The 16,025-nt window shown below is 38.9% G+C and overlaps 1 protein-coding gene across 2 annotated transcripts in view; it reads right to left on the reverse strand.

Moving 5' to 3' along the window:
- jag2b (jagged canonical Notch ligand 2b) overlaps positions 1-16,025 on the reverse strand; it is a 188,770-nt gene that overhangs the window by 164,920 nt on the left and 7,825 nt on the right. For both annotated transcript variants that reach the window (XM_061886391.1, XM_061886390.1), the window contains exon 2: positions 15,486-15,800. In XM_061886391.1, the coding sequence (XP_061742375.1) occupies positions 15,486-15,800 (315 nt within the window). The remainder of the gene's footprint in view (positions 1-15,485; positions 15,801-16,025) is intronic.

Below are 16,025 nucleotides of genomic sequence, written 5' to 3' on the forward strand. Positions count from 1 at the left end.
CCCACATAAGGGCAAGGAAAACTCACACCCAGTGGGACGTCGGTGACAATGATGACTGAGGACGAAAGCAATGGATAAAATAAATTAAAATAAAATAAATTGTTCTGCTTGCCTTAACCTTTGTACTTTGTTCCTTTCTAATCTGCTAAGTGGCCTTGTGGTTAGAGTGTCTGCCCTCAGATCGGTAGGTCGTCATTTCAAACCCCGGCCGAGTCATACCAAAGACTATAAAATTGCGAACCAGCATCAAAGGTTGGAATTGGGGGTTAAATAACCAAGATTATTCTTGAGCGTGGCCAACGCCGCTGCTCACTGCTCCCCACAACTCCCAGGGGGTGGAACAAGGGGATGGGTCCACATTCACCCACACATTTACACACTGAGGGCGGGAGCTGCCGTGCAAGGCGCTAACCAGAACCCATCAGGAGCAAGGGTGAAGTGTCTTGCCCAAGGACACAACAGATGTGACTAGGATGGTCGAAGGTGGGGATTGAACCAGTAACCCTCAGTTTGCTGGCACGGCCACTCTCCCAACTTCGCCACGCCGTCTCCTCGTATCACTATGTACCAAATAAAATAGCTTCGAGGTGGGTAAGCCCAACCAAACGTATTCTTTACATTAGGCGCACCGGGTTATAAGGCGATCTGTCACGTTTTGAGGAAAAAAAGATTTTTAGTGCACCTTATAGTCCGGAAAATACAGTATGTGTCTCATAAATGTAATGTACAAAGAGCTGCATTGTTCTTTAAAAAATAAATAAAAATCTTATATTTTTGCTAACTAACCAAGAAACAATCTGATCTACCATGAATTGATTAACGTGGACCCCGACTTAAAAAAGTTGAAAAACGTATTCGGGTGTTACCATTTAGTGGACAATTGTATGGAATATATACGGTACTTTGCAATCTACTAATAAAAGTTTTAATCAATCAATATTTTGTTGTTAGGTAGAGTCCACCTGTCTCAGTTTCTCATCAAAGCCAATGAAAAAAAAGGCAGAAGCCACACCCACTTTAAAAGCAGCTTTTTAAGGATTGTGAGACTCAACATAAAAGGAACTGCTGTTCTGTATCAAAGCACAACACAACATACTTACGGACTTAACTGAGCTGAGTAAGCATCAGTCATGTGTCTCCTTACTGGCAATGATACAAATGCAGTAGAACTGGAAGAACTCCAAGCCATTACGCAATCCGAGTCCAATCAGACATTAGAGAGACCATCACGCTGCGAGACGGTCAATACACCGAGACCGAGCTATGATGTCTTGTCACGGAACAAGCAGCTCTTCCCAGAAACGTGACATGAGACACTCCACAGCAGGCTGACGTTGGCACATATTCCAAAAACTCAAGAGAGATCATGTTGATCACAGGTTTTAGATAAGGTTGCCGTACATACTTCCTTAACCGCCGTTGAGGCTTCTTAGGAGAGACGGACAGTCTACAAATGCCATTAGAATAATTTGAAAACGAGTTAAAAAGGGCTCCTAATTTGAGGTACCATCCTTTTTATTCATCTCATTTCTAATTATTGTAAAAATCAGACTAATTTAGTGCGTGGAAACGTAGTGAATCAAACACTGATACTCCAAATGTTCAAGATTATTGAATATTTCAATTTCGGATCACAATTATAATCAGGTGTAAAAAATATCAATTCAATATTTAAATCATCTCCTTAGTCTATTTTATTACATACAATATTTTGAGCGAAATAATATGAACAGTGCAAAATATTGGCTCTGATTGTTGTTCTTAAAGTCCTCTTGTGCCCAGGGACTTAATTCCTGGCTTGTAAACAATAACAAAAATGACCAAAAAAAGTATTTTGAGACACCACTAGGTGTGGTGAAATTTATTCTCTGAATTTGACCCATCCCCTTGTTCACCCCCTGGGAGGTGAGGGGAGCAGTGAGCAGCAGCAATGGCCGCGCTCGGGAATCATTTATTGTGATTTAATCCCCAATTCCAACCCTTGATGCTGAGTGCCAAGCAGGGAGGTAATGGATCCCATTTTTATAGTCTTTGGTATGACTCGGCCGGGGTTTGAACTCACGACCTACCGATCTCAGGGCGGACACTCTAACCACAAGGCCACTGAGCAGGGTTATACTTATACACTATACATGCTTATACTATACTTGGTATTTTTAATATTTTCAGTAATTATTCCACCTGTGTTTACATTCAAGAGCTCTTGCTTAGCGGTTAGTATATCCTCCAGTGATGTTCAATCAATCAATCAATCTATCAATTCCTTTATTGTCATAATAACACTTTAAAGGCCTACTGAAATGAGATTTTCTTATTTAAACGGGGATAGCAGGTCCATTCTATGTGTCATACTTGATCATTTCGCGATATTGCCATATTTTTGCTGAAAGGATTTAGTAGAGAACATCGACGATAAAGTTCGGAACTTTTGGTCGCTGATAAAAAAAGCCTTGCCTTTACCGGAAGTAGCAGACGATGTGCGTGTGACGTCACCGGTGTGAGGGCTCCTCACAACCTCACATTGATGATAATGTGAGCCTCCAGCAGCAAGAGCTATTCGGACCGAGAAATCGAAAATTTCCCCATTCATTTAAGCGAGGATGAAAGATTTGTGGATGAGGAAATTTAGAGTGAATGACTGGAAAAGAAAAAAAAAAGTTTAAAAAAAAAAAGGCGATTTCAGTGGGAGCGATTCAGATGTTATTAGACACATTTACTATGATAATTCTGGAAAATCCCTTATCTGCCTACTGTATTGCTAGTGTTTAAGTGAGATTAAATAGTACCTGAAAGTCGGAGGGGTGTGGCCACAGGTGTGTTGACCGCCAGTGTCTCTGAAGGAAGTCACGCAGCTAGAGCAGGACGGAAGCTCCGCTGATGTCTCTGGTAAGAGCAGACTTACTACCGCAAATTTCTCACCGAAAACTGTTGGTTGAAATGTGGTCGGGATCCATGTTCGCTTGACCGCTCTGTTCCATAGTAAAGCTTCACCTTCAGGAATTTTAAAAAAGGACACAATGGCTGTGTTTGTGTGGCTAAAGGCAAAAAGCTTCCCACCTCCATCTTTCTACTTTGACTTCTCCATTATTAATTGAACAAATTGCAAATGACTCAGCAACACAGATGTCCAGAATACTGTGTAATTATGCGATTAAAGCAGACTACTTATAGCTTGGATCGGGCTGGAAAATGTCCGCTACAATCAGAGATGTCAAACGCACGCGTCATCATACGTGTCATGATACCGCGACGTTTTCAACACGACACTTCGCGGGAAATTTAAAATTGCAATTTAGTAAACTAAAAAGGCTGTATTGGCATGTGTTGCAATGTTAATATTTCATCAATGATATATAAACTATCAGACTGTGTGGTCGGTAGTAGTGGGTTTCAGTAGGCCTTTAAGTCATACATGTCAACAAGATTTTGTTTGAGCTTTGTCCAGCGGCATAAAAACTGCATTGATGTGCAGGTTGACCATAGTTTACAGTTTAGCATCATCAAGAAGATCGCGTATAGAGGGGTATGTTAGCCGCTAACTAAGTGAGGACTCGGTCGTTCACTTGTCGCTGTCAAATTTTCCGGACACGGCTAGAATGTGTCAATCCCTTTCAAATTAATGAATAATTGATTTTCAGAATAAATAATGGTGTGTTTCATTTGTACTTGGATGTTGTAATTTCCGAGTTCTTAGTCGGAATTTCAACTGGATCGCCGCTCGAGGTCGGATTTCCAACTCGAAAAGTCGGAACCAACCTCCTGGTTCGTTTCAAAGATGGCTGCTCTGGATGTAAACAATGATATCCGCTTCTATAATATCTGTTATTAGCACTTCTGATTACTTTTTTTATGGAATGTATACATACAATGTATACTATACACAATGTATTGTTGTACGCTTATATGTCATCCATCCAGCCATCAATTTTCTACCGCTTATTCCCTTCGGCGTCGCTGGAGCCTATCTCAGCTACAATCGGGCGGAAGGCGTGGTAAACCCTGGACAAGTCGCCACCTCATCACAGCGTTTATATATCACTGTAGTGTAAACTACATTTATTTCCTGCGGTGACACAATAGCGTCTGTTTCCTCTTTGTCCACCATGTTTGAAGGTTGCAAAGAGAGTGCATATCTTCCCATAAGTTGTTTATATTTACACAAAATTGCTTTTGTAGATGTGGCCATCTTGATTTCCGATGTCGTAACTGGAATCACGATATGACGAGAGTATTAACAACTATTGTCAGCGAAACTATTTATATCGTCTCTACCGCGCAGTCCTGTTGCTGTAGCTCGTTTACTTCTGGCGCCATCAGGAATTATTTGTTCAACTTCTTTAGTTATACGAGTGGTGTTCCTCAAGGCTCTATCTTAGGTCCTGCTTTTTCATCATTTTGGGCTATTCAACTGTTGGCCTTGAGAGAAGATATGTCCGATAATGGCTTGTTTGCCATTTTCCGATATTTTCCAACTCTCAATTACCAATTCCGATATCAACCAATACCGATTATATACAGTCGTGGATTTAACACATTATTATGCCTAATTTTGTTGTGATGCCCCGCTGGATGCATTAAACAATGTAACAATGTTTTCCAAAATAAATCAACTCAAGTTATGGAAAAAAATGCCAACATGTCACTGACATATTTATTATTGAAGTCACAAAATGCATTATTTTATTTAACATGCCTCAAAACAGCAGCTTGGAATTTGGGACATGCTCTCCCTGAGAGACCATGAGGAGGTTGAGGCGGGCGGGGTTGAAGTGGTGGGTAGGGGGTAACGGGGGTGTATATTGTAGCGGCACGGAAGAGTTAGTGCTGCAAGGGATTCTGGGTATTTGTTCTGTTATGTTTATGTTGTGTTAGGCTGCGGATGTTCTCCCGAAATGTGTTTGTCATTCTTGTTTGGTGTGGGTTCACAGTGTGGCGCATATTTGGAACAGTGTCAAAGTTGTTTATTCGGCCACACTCAGTGTGACCTGTATGGCTGTTGACCAAGTATGATTGCATTCCCTTGTGTGTGTAAAAAGTTGTGGATATTATGTGACTGGGCCAGCATGCAAAGGCAGTGCCTTTAAGGTTTATTGGCGCTCTGTACTTCTCCCTACGTCCGTGTACACAGCGGCGTTTTAAAAAGTCATACATTTTACTTTTAAAACCGGTACCAATGATTTCCGATATTACATTTTAAAGCATTTATCGGCAGTCCGATATTATTGGACATGTCTACTTGAGAGAGACTAATTTTTGCAGCAGATTCTTAAAAACAGCAGTGCCAACAAAGTAAATAGGTAAAAATCAAATGTCTACTGTAGTCGGTAGTTCTACTGAATATACAAAATAAGACTAAATGTGAAGGGAGAAGTCCTTAGCTGTCTGGAAATGTGGCCCCCGAAACAATTTAATTCAATATCCTTGTCTTCCTGTTATTGGCCGGTTGAAACAAAAAAAGGCGGGACATGTGTCCGTCGGAGCGGTTCAAGATATGGAGACGAGAGACGCAGTGTGTCAAATGTTCAAAGTGGGCGGTCGAGCCAAAAAGGTACACACGCTGCATCTTTGTGGTCCCGTTTTGCCGCACAGAAAGTGACCCTGCGGACTTGTTGTGACATCTGCCACTGGAATAGTGCACCGCTATCAGCATGGTGGACGCCTTGACACATCACACCGGAAATAAAACTTCTTAACCTCCGACTCGTGGAGTCGGGTGAGCACAGGGGCTTTTGGATTCCGTCACTCGGCTTCATATGAAAGTCGGAAATCTCAATCACATCAATTATTCTTTCACTTGCGCCGACGAGGGAGGGGCTTAGTAATTGATTGTGAAGAATGATGTCGAGGAAACCGCTGAAGCACAATGGAAGTGGAGCTACAGTACGTCCAACCTGCTCCAAGGAACAACAGGGATAGAAACAGGAGTTCAGAACATTCCTTTTTTGGGACTTTTGCCAATGAAACACATTATGACGTATGCATTTTTTTAATGCATTCTAAATCTTAAATAAAAGTCTGTTTACATGTATTCCGCCCATAAAACCCAATAAAAAAGATCCAAAAACCGCCAACAGTACCCCATTTACATTTTGTGACTTGAATATTAACCAAGTATTAGTGATATTGTTATTATAAGCGCTAGCACAGACAAACTATTTATGGCATCAAGTGTCTATGTTGACATCGAGTGGTCTGCTGCTTCAGCGCTTCCTTGCTTGTGAAAGGTTATTCTAGATCAGTGGTTCTCAAATGGGGGTACGCGTACCCCTGGGGTTACTTGAAGGTATGCCAAGGGGTACGTGGGATTTTTTTTAAACATATCGTAAAAATAGCAACAATTCAAGAATCCTTTATAAATATATTTATTGAATAATACTAAACCAAAATATGAATGTAAGTTCATAAACTGTGAAAAAGAAATGCAACATTCAGTGTTGACAGCTACTGTATATTTTTTGTGGACATGTTCCATAAATATTGATATTAAAGATTTATTTTTTTGTGAAGAAATGTTTAGAATTAAGTTCATGAATCCAGATGGATCTCTATTACAATCCCCAAAGAGGGCACTTTAAGTTGATGATTACTTCTATGTGTAGAAATCTTTATTAATAATTGAATCACTTGTTTATTTTTCAACAAGTTTTTACTTATTTTTATATCTTTTTTTCCAAATAGTTCAAGAAAGACCACTACAAATGAGCAATATTTTGCACTGTTATACAATTTAATAAATCAGAAACTGATGAAATAGTGCTGTATTTTACTTAGTTATCTCTTTTTCAACCAAAAATGCTTTGCTCTGATTAGGGGGTACCTGAATCAAAAAAATGTCCACAGGGGGTAACATCACTGAAAAAAGGTTGAGAACCACTGTTCTAGATCATAAATAACGCCTCGCGCCTGGATAGTAGAAGGATGAGGGCGTATTCCGACAAGTTGGTACACTTTTGACAGTCAATTTAAACCCGTGAATGACGAGGTCGACACAAAAATACGCTTGGTTTCACCTCCCTTTTCTTTGCGAGAATTATGAGTCATTCTTCATCTAAACGGGACTAAAACAAAATTAAATCAATCAGCATCATAATGACAGCAGACATTGTACAGTAAGTGATGTTGTATTATGTTTGTTGGCTCTCATCAAGTCTGCAATGAGTAATAATCAATGATTGAAAAAAAGCAAACGCGATGCATTTTTTTAAATGAATGTGCCGTATTTGCTTAAAATTAGCAAAATATGTAAACACACACACACACAGACACACAGTATGCATATTAAATGAAGTGAATTATATCTATATAACGCTTTTTCTCTAGTGACTCAAAGCGCTTTACATAGTAAAACCCAATATCTAAGTTACATATTTAAACCAGTGTGGGTGGCACTGGGAGCAGGTGGGTAAAGTGTCTTGCCCAAGGACATAACGGCAGTGACTAGGATGGCGGAAGCGGGGATCGAACCTGCAACCCTCAAGTTGCTGGCACGGCCACTCTAACAGAGTTATACTGCCCCCTTTAAACCTTAATGGAGGCGTTTGCAACTTTGTTTAAGGGTTTTATAGGCAGAATAGAGAGACTATTGTGCGAACTTTTGATCGCATTTATTTACTAATTAGAATGCATTGAACAAGAAAAACACGTGTTCTTACATAAGGATTTTGAATGAGAGGCAAAATTCCCCCCAAAAAGTGCAGTTCCCCTTTAAATCTTCCCCCATAAAAATATTTGAAAGTCAACTGATGGATTGTTCAGGCAACTTTCATCAGTCCTTTGTTGGGAGAACAAACTTCCGCTAATTACTTTGGCAATAGTTACATTATTTAAAAAATTGATTCTCACTTTTGATCATTTTGTTTTATTTAAAGCTGGCCAGCTCTTTAGTTTTATATATCACTAGAAGCGTTTGTAGACATAACTAAAACCGCCTAATTGCTCACACAGAGACAACATACTACAGATTGACATTTTTTCTACCATTTCAGCATATTTTCATTTAGATTCTTCTGTTTTCATCAGATGTTTGATATTTTTATCGACAGCTGCTGAGGTTGTCTGTCAAACAATCAACACAATTTGTTAGTTGCTGTGTGCACCTTTATTTTGAAGCTTACTTTGCACTGAACAGGAAGTCCCTGAGTGCATGTTCTAATGCTGTGAACTTAGTAGTTTTGCTGTTGTCGTTCCAATGCAGTTAAAAGACAACAAAGACAAGAGTACCGAAGTAATGAATAGCAATCAGTGTCCGAAGTATTGCACTCGAAGGGTACTATTGCACAGTAGGGTATTAGGGAATGATATTGTATAGGGGTGAATTATTATTATTATTATAAGTTAGAGTTCAATATGGTGACAGCTTTGAGAAAGAAGCTGTCTCTGAGCCTGTTTGTTCTGGCTCTGATGCACCTGTAGCGCCTGCCTGATGGTAGCAAGTCGAACAGGTGGAAGCCAGGGTGTGTGCTGTCCTTGGTAATAAGATCTGTCGTGTTGTTTCATCAGTATCTACTGATTTTCATGAAAAACTGTGTGCTTGACATTGCCGATTAATGCCTTTTAATGTCGATCAAACACAGATCCCCTCTGGCTGAAAATGTATTTTTAGTGTCACGGCTGACAGGCGGCTAGCAGCTAATTATGTGTCTCCATACACAGTGTGGAGCTCCGCCCCTATGCTAATAAGAATAATCATCACCTCAGCAAAAAAACATCTCTTAACGTCATTATTACCTGAGGGCGAGACTAAACATGTTACACACCGTGTAAAACAGGGGTAGGGAACCTATGACTCGCGAGCCAGATATGGCTCTTTTGATGACTGCATCTGGCTATCGGATAAATCTGAGCTGACAATGCTTTAACACAATAAGTAATGAATAATTCCACTTGTAATCACAGTGTTGAAAATAACATTCAAAATATAAAACATGCTCATGCATTTGAATCCATCCATCCTTTTCTACCGCACTTGTTCAAGAAGTTGCATTAAGGGTAAGAAGTAATTTATTTATTATTGGTTAGTGTAGGACTTGCCCTCCTGGGGGTTCTTCAGACCACCAAGCACCCACATGAGAGCCTGTTTCAGGGTTACAATATTGTTTTATTTTTCAATAAGTCTCTCAGTTGCTTTACAGCAATTGTCTTTTTCTCTTTCGTTCTCGCTCGCACTCCTGCTCTAGCCCCAACCCCGTCTCGCCTCCTGGCTGCTACTTATAAGCAGAGCGACAGGTGATTAGATAAGGCCCAGCTGGGTCATTTACGCACCTGTCGCTGATTTTGAGGCCGATCCTGGCAACACCCCGCTTCGCTGAAGGCCCGCAGGCCACGCCTCCTCCATAGTTAGCTTCAGAATTACAATGTTATTACAAAGAATACCAGACCTATTATACTCTAGAAATGTTGGTCTTACTTAAAAATGCACGCGTTTTGTTGTGTTCAGTGTTAAAAAAATATTATATGGCTCTTACAGAAATACATTTTAAAATATTTGCTTCTTGGCTCTCTCAGCCAAAAAGGTTCCCGACCCCTGGTGTAAAAGATAGCCACAAGCAGGCTTGCTCATAGCCAAGCTAACTGCTAAGCCAGCTTGAAACAACACCAAGAAATACTGTAAGTGCTTGGTTAAATTTTAGGTTTGTTGCAGCAGAAAGTGAGCAGATATTATTGGGAAATGAATAAGTAGATTAATAAAAGTTACAAAGAGGGTAATATAACAACAACAATTGGTGTGTCAGTCAGTCAGTACACAACACCGTAAGTCAGGGTGTCAAACTCATTTTAAATGGGGGGGCCACATGGGAGAAAAATCTACTTCCAAGCGAGCCCGACTGGTAAAATCACGGCAAGATAACTTAAAAATAAAGACAACTTCAAATTGTTTTCTTTGTTTAAAAAATAGAACAAGCACATTCTGAAAATGTACAAATCATAATGTTATGGGTTTTTTACACTTAGATGTTGCGCTTAATAATTTGTGTTTTTTTTTCCTGAATAAATTATGTGATGATGTTCATCAGTCAACTCATTGGTGTTCATTTTCAATCTATCCAGGCATAAAAATTATATCACAATGATATTACAGGATGTTATTTATGTAGTTTGATCATTTTTCTTGACTGATGTACTAACATCATGTGGTTTATTTTGTACATATGTAGCATCATCTACAAAGATACAAAGAATTGCTATTGCGACATCCAGTGGACACATTTAGAACAGCAGTTTCTTTCATTCAAAAATTTCAGGTTCATTTTCAAACTCATCCCGCGGGCCGGATAAAACCTGTTCCACGGGCCTGATCCGGACCTCGGGCCGTACGTTTGACACCCCTACTGAGTGGTGGCGTCAATATCAATGGTATCAGTATATGATCGATGAGGGAGTTATCATTTTTGTTGATGTTTACAAATTCAGGTCATAATCCTGTGGAGACAGGAGGACCGAGGGCAAAACTAAAATAATAATACTGGTGTAGTTTCTTTTTAGCTATTGTGTACTATTGACTTTGTTTTGCTCAAACATATAAAAATATTGTGTTGATATTGTTAAAAAGTCGATAGCACTCACTATAAATGTTATAACGTATGTTAATGTTACAATTAGTGGTTCAAAAAAACAATCACGAATTTCATTGAATAAAAATTGTTATTCAATTATGAAGAATGACCTTTCTCACAAGTGTGCGTGAACATACTCATAAATTACAATAAAAAAACGATAAAAAACCTATAACTAGGGTTAGTGGCTAAACTAGAACAAGGACCCTCAGTCTAACCCACAGGTGTCAAACTCAAGGCCCGCTGGCCAGAACTGGCCCTCCACGTCATTTTACATTCTTTACTTTCTTACTGAAGTTATCAGGTTGTTTTTTTGTATATTGACAAGTAAAAAAAATATATATATTATCTAACTTTTTTGGTCAAAATCCAAATAAATACTTAAATATCTGCTTAACTTATGATTTGGAAGCAAGTTATTCATCAAAGTGTAAACTATAAAACTGACCGATAGATTTTACTGTAAAGTTTAGGGAGTTTTTTTTTTTTTACAGCATATTACTTCAAGTTGAAAAAAACTGACCAATGTTTGTTTTTTTACAGTAAAATTCTGTCGACTGAGCTGTCAGGTTTTTTTTTTACACTAAAATACACAGTGGATGATTTTATGGTACCATATTTTGTTATGGTAATAAGTAAGCAGCAGAGTTGCCAAAATAAAATTAAATGGCAGAACTGTATTTATGTTTACAGTAATATGTTTATTTATATGCATATTTAAAAAAAAAAAACATTTACAGTAAAAGTCTGGCAACTAAGCTGCCAGTTTTTTCTGTAAAAAACTGTGGTAAAATCCACAGAATTTTTTTTACGCTTTATGTAAGAAAAATGCAAAATATTTAATTTTATAGGCAAATTCATTAATTATTTACTGTTACAAGCGGCCCTCTAATGGCAGCTATGAAAACAAGTTTGACAACCCTGGTTTCACCGCTGCAAACTGCATCTTTAACAGTGACCCAACTGTAGAACTCAGCATTTTACTCAAGACAAAGAAAAGACCAAGACGAGACAGGCCTAATAAATCAGCAGGTGGCCAACAACTCTGAAGCGAGTCAGAGCTTTTCTTCCAGTCACTCACACAACTGTTATCTGGGGTGATGTCGCCACCACACAGAAGACCCACTCAAAACAAAAAAATGTCTCATAGGAAATTACTACCGGTATGCTAATTTAAGGATGATGGTGACGCTGTCAAGGAGATAAGAAATATGATATCCTTTTTTGTGGCAATTACAGTTGCGCGATGTACGATAAAAATTATATTTTGCAGACAATACAGCTTTTAATGCTATTGTCATATCGTGACAACGCTTGTAGACGACACATTCTCGCTGTGTCCCGCAAATTTGACAGCGACAAGCGAGCAGCCGCCTCCTGAGCGCATTGTAGCATACTTGCACGCCTCAATGGCGACAAATTAGGGTTGGGCATTATGGCTTTTAATTAATATCTCGATATTTTTAGGCCATGTCACGATACACGATATATATTTCGATATTTTGCATTAGTCTTGAATGAACAATTGATGAATCAAAGCAGCATGATGATTCTATGTGTCTATATTAAAACATTCTTGTTCATGCTGCATTTATATATGCTCATTATAAACTTCCATGCAGAGAGGGAAATTAAAACTAAGTATATTTAGCAAAATTGTATTTATTTAACAGTTATTAAGCAGTGGCACAAACACAAACATTCATGTCATTTCCAAAACAGAAAGTGCAAGATTGTCAGACATTTTAAAACAAGCTATTTGTGCACTTTTGTGCATGATGTCACTAAGATGTCGTATCAAAACACTAAATTAAAGTGCACTTTTTGAAGGGTACTACAATAGTTTAAAACAAATAAAGTGCACTTTTGTGCATGATGTCACACAAGATATTTCAATAACTGTCAAATAAAAATGAGCTGCATAATAGGAAATTAAATAATGTATGTCCTTCACTATGTGATATGTTCCTGCGGACGTTATTTACTTTTATTGTTGACTATTTTTTTCATTCAATGTTGATGTGAAAATAATTGCTTCGGCATTTTGTTGGTGTGCCACCGGCCGAGACGTTGACATGCAGAGTTTCAAGCACTTCTCTTTCTCTAGCGACAGACTTAAAACGATGCTACAAATTAGCAGTGGTGGTACTTTTTGTAGCAACGCTTTTGCCGCATAAATGTTAAATATATCCCCGCTTGAAGCCAAACCACCGCCAGACGACGGACAACGTGCTGTTTTTCTTCGGAATTAATTCTTCCCCCATTTGTTACCAGATTCGCACCTTCTCTCGCTCGTATTACCACCCGCAAAGCACCGTTAGCAACACAGCTAACGTTAACATGTCGCTACCTGTCTGCTCACAACTTAATGTCATACAGGTAGCGACAACTTAATGTCATACAAATGTCATACAGGTAGCGACAACTTAATGTCATACAAATGAGACTCAATAATGATAATAAAACAAGATATAATATGGATATGGACAGCAGTTGGTATAAAAAGCTAATTTTTAAATGTTGCAAATCATAGTAGTATCGACTAGATAAGCTCTTGTACTTTGTATCATTACAGTGGATGTTAAGTGTAGATCAACCGATGGCGTTATTTAGTTATGGCGTCATTAGCGGTTATCTGTTTACACACTGGATCTTCTTGTAAGTACTCCGTGATTGTGCACTGCGGAACATGCTCTTCTACTCGTAAACCAGCAATGTCATGACGTGACGACGGGGGGAGGGGGAGGGCGTACAGTACCAAGTGTGATTCATTAGTATCACGGTACTATAATACCGGTACACCGTAAAACCCTAATGTCGACGAACAGTTGCACCCCTCCTTACACTAATAACACTTCTTGGAGCACAACAAAAACACTATCAACTATACATGACTGCCATCTAACATCTTGGACTTGCAACTGTAACTGCAACTTAATGTCACACAAATGAGACTCAATAATGATTATAAAACAAGATATAATATGGATATGCACACAAGTTTGTTTTAACAGCTCATTTTTAAATGTGGCAATGAAAAATGAGATTTGCTATCTTTGTGTACCGACCGGTATCGATTTTCAGGTACTCAAATGTGAGTGGTACCCCTCCCTATGGTCGATACTACAGTGGTTGAAGAGATATATTTTTTTGTCAAAATACTTTTGTCATTGTTTGTAAACTCAGGAAATAAGCAGGTTGATAATAATTTGCAGAATATATATATATATATATATATATATATATATATATATATATATATATATATATATATATATATATATATATATATATATATACATACATACATATATATATACATACATACATACATATACACACACTGTAATTGCAACTTAATGTCACACAAATGAGACTCAATAATGCACATAAAACAAGATATAATATGGATATGCACAGAAGTTTGTCATTATCAGCTCATTTTTAAATGTGGCAATAAAAAATGAGATTTGCTATCTTTGAGTACCAACCGGTATCGATTTTCAGGTACTCAGATGTGAGTGGTACCCTTCCCTATGGTCGATGCTACCGTGGTTAAAGCAGTGGTTCTTAACCTTATTGGAGGTACCGAACCCCGCCAGTTTTTTGCGCATTCACCGAACCCTTCCTTAGTGAAAAATAAAATGTTTTTTCTTAATTTAATGATGTTACTATATTAAAGAAATACTAATAAAGATATATTTTACAAACAGAAAGTTACAGGTATGTACACATGATCCCATGTTTACATCTCATTGTGCAACATGTGAATGTTTTAGTGGGACCTAAATGCGATATCTGAAAAGGGTACAAATTATTTCCAATCCCACCTTCCTTGTACAGAGCTCATAAAAAACTATGTTTTTTTTTATGTCATTGTAAGTGGGCCAAAACACTTATATTAGAAAATAGTCTCATGGAAATGAATGCTGTCATTTGATTATAATAATAAACATTAAACTTGTTATTTAGTCAGGTTTGGACGGAGGCTCTGTCGAACCCCTGAGGCCGACTGACCGAACCCTTGGGGTTCGATCGAACCCAGGTTAAAAAAACCACAGGGTTAAAGCGATATACTTTTTTGTCAAAATACTTTTGTAATTGTTTATAAACTCAGGAAATAAGCAGGTTGATAATAATTTGCAGAAAATAAGAAGTGGGAATGGCACAATATGTTTTATGCATGAAATAGTAGCCTTTTTTACTTGTTTCAAAATGATTCCATTATCATTTATAGGCCAAACATCAAATTTGCTGTATAAATTGTAGGCCTAATTGCAATCTATATTTTTCCCCAAAAATATTCAGGTTTAACACTGTAGCAAGGACAATTAGCACATTGAATTCCCCTGCCTAAATGATCAAGTGTGACCCTGTCACAGTAGGACTAGCCTAATAGCCTTGGAGGGACCACCTGGCACCCACAGCAGGGGAGGAGCTCCAAACTAAGGCCCACTCACGACATACTATCAATCCCGGCTTTAAAAATAGAAGACAGCACATCGCATAGTGCACTTCTTTTTTGAAAGCGTACCAACTAAAACGGTTAGCTGCCACAAGCAAGAACATGGACACGGATCCACTTCAGGGGTCTCTGCTTATTAAAGCCTGTCCCCGGGTCCAATTAGCCTTTGGCAGGTGCTTAGTGGTGCACTGGAACAAAGCCAGGGCTCATATCAGGGCCAGTTTTTTTTTGTTTTTCTTTCCTCCAAGTGACATTACACCGCAACAGCAACCGGATCCTTGAATGGTCCTTTGAGCAAAGCAGCCACTTCAGTGTGTAAATACGGCAGTAAGACTTCAGAAAATGACCACTTTCAACCCCCCGGCAGAGGGCACATGTTCTAACGATGAAACACATAATGATACATTAACACTTGCAGCACATTCAAACAGGAAGTGGACAAAAAAGCAACAAACTCAATCACTTACCGGCCATGCGAACTGGAAGGGGATCACAATCTTGCCGGCCTCGTCGATTTTATTCTTTGCGTTCTGAAAACTCAACATATTTCCACCGAGAACTTGCGTGGCTCCCGCGCCGAACGTGCAGGGCCCCCCGGTGGCAATGTCCCCCTGGTACTCCTTGAGGCACACCTTGAAGTAGGTGTCGCACTCGTCCTCCACGCAGCGCAGGTCTTCCCGGGAGCTCCTGGAGCCGTCGCAGCACTCGCCGCCGGCCAGCTCGCCGTTTACGTTCTCCACAGAGATCAGCTGCAACTCGAAATAGCCCGTTGACTGGGACGCCTGGAGAAATGAGAGCCAAAAAAAATTATATTAAGTGCTGTTTTTGCAAACATAATCACACCCAAAGTTAGCTGGGATTGGCTCAAGTTTAACCGGGACAAAGTATAGAAAACACGTGGCTTGTGGTTAGCATGATTAAATTAATAGTATGTACATCATCAAGATTTGTGGATGCAAGCTTTATCTAATGTTACATCATTTGGATTGCAATGTTTGCATATGACT

This window comes from Nerophis ophidion, linkage group LG24 (genome assembly GCF_033978795.1).
Source record: "Nerophis ophidion isolate RoL-2023_Sa linkage group LG24, RoL_Noph_v1.0, whole genome shotgun sequence".
NCBI classification, from domain to species: domain Eukaryota; kingdom Metazoa; phylum Chordata; class Actinopteri; order Syngnathiformes; family Syngnathidae; genus Nerophis; species Nerophis ophidion.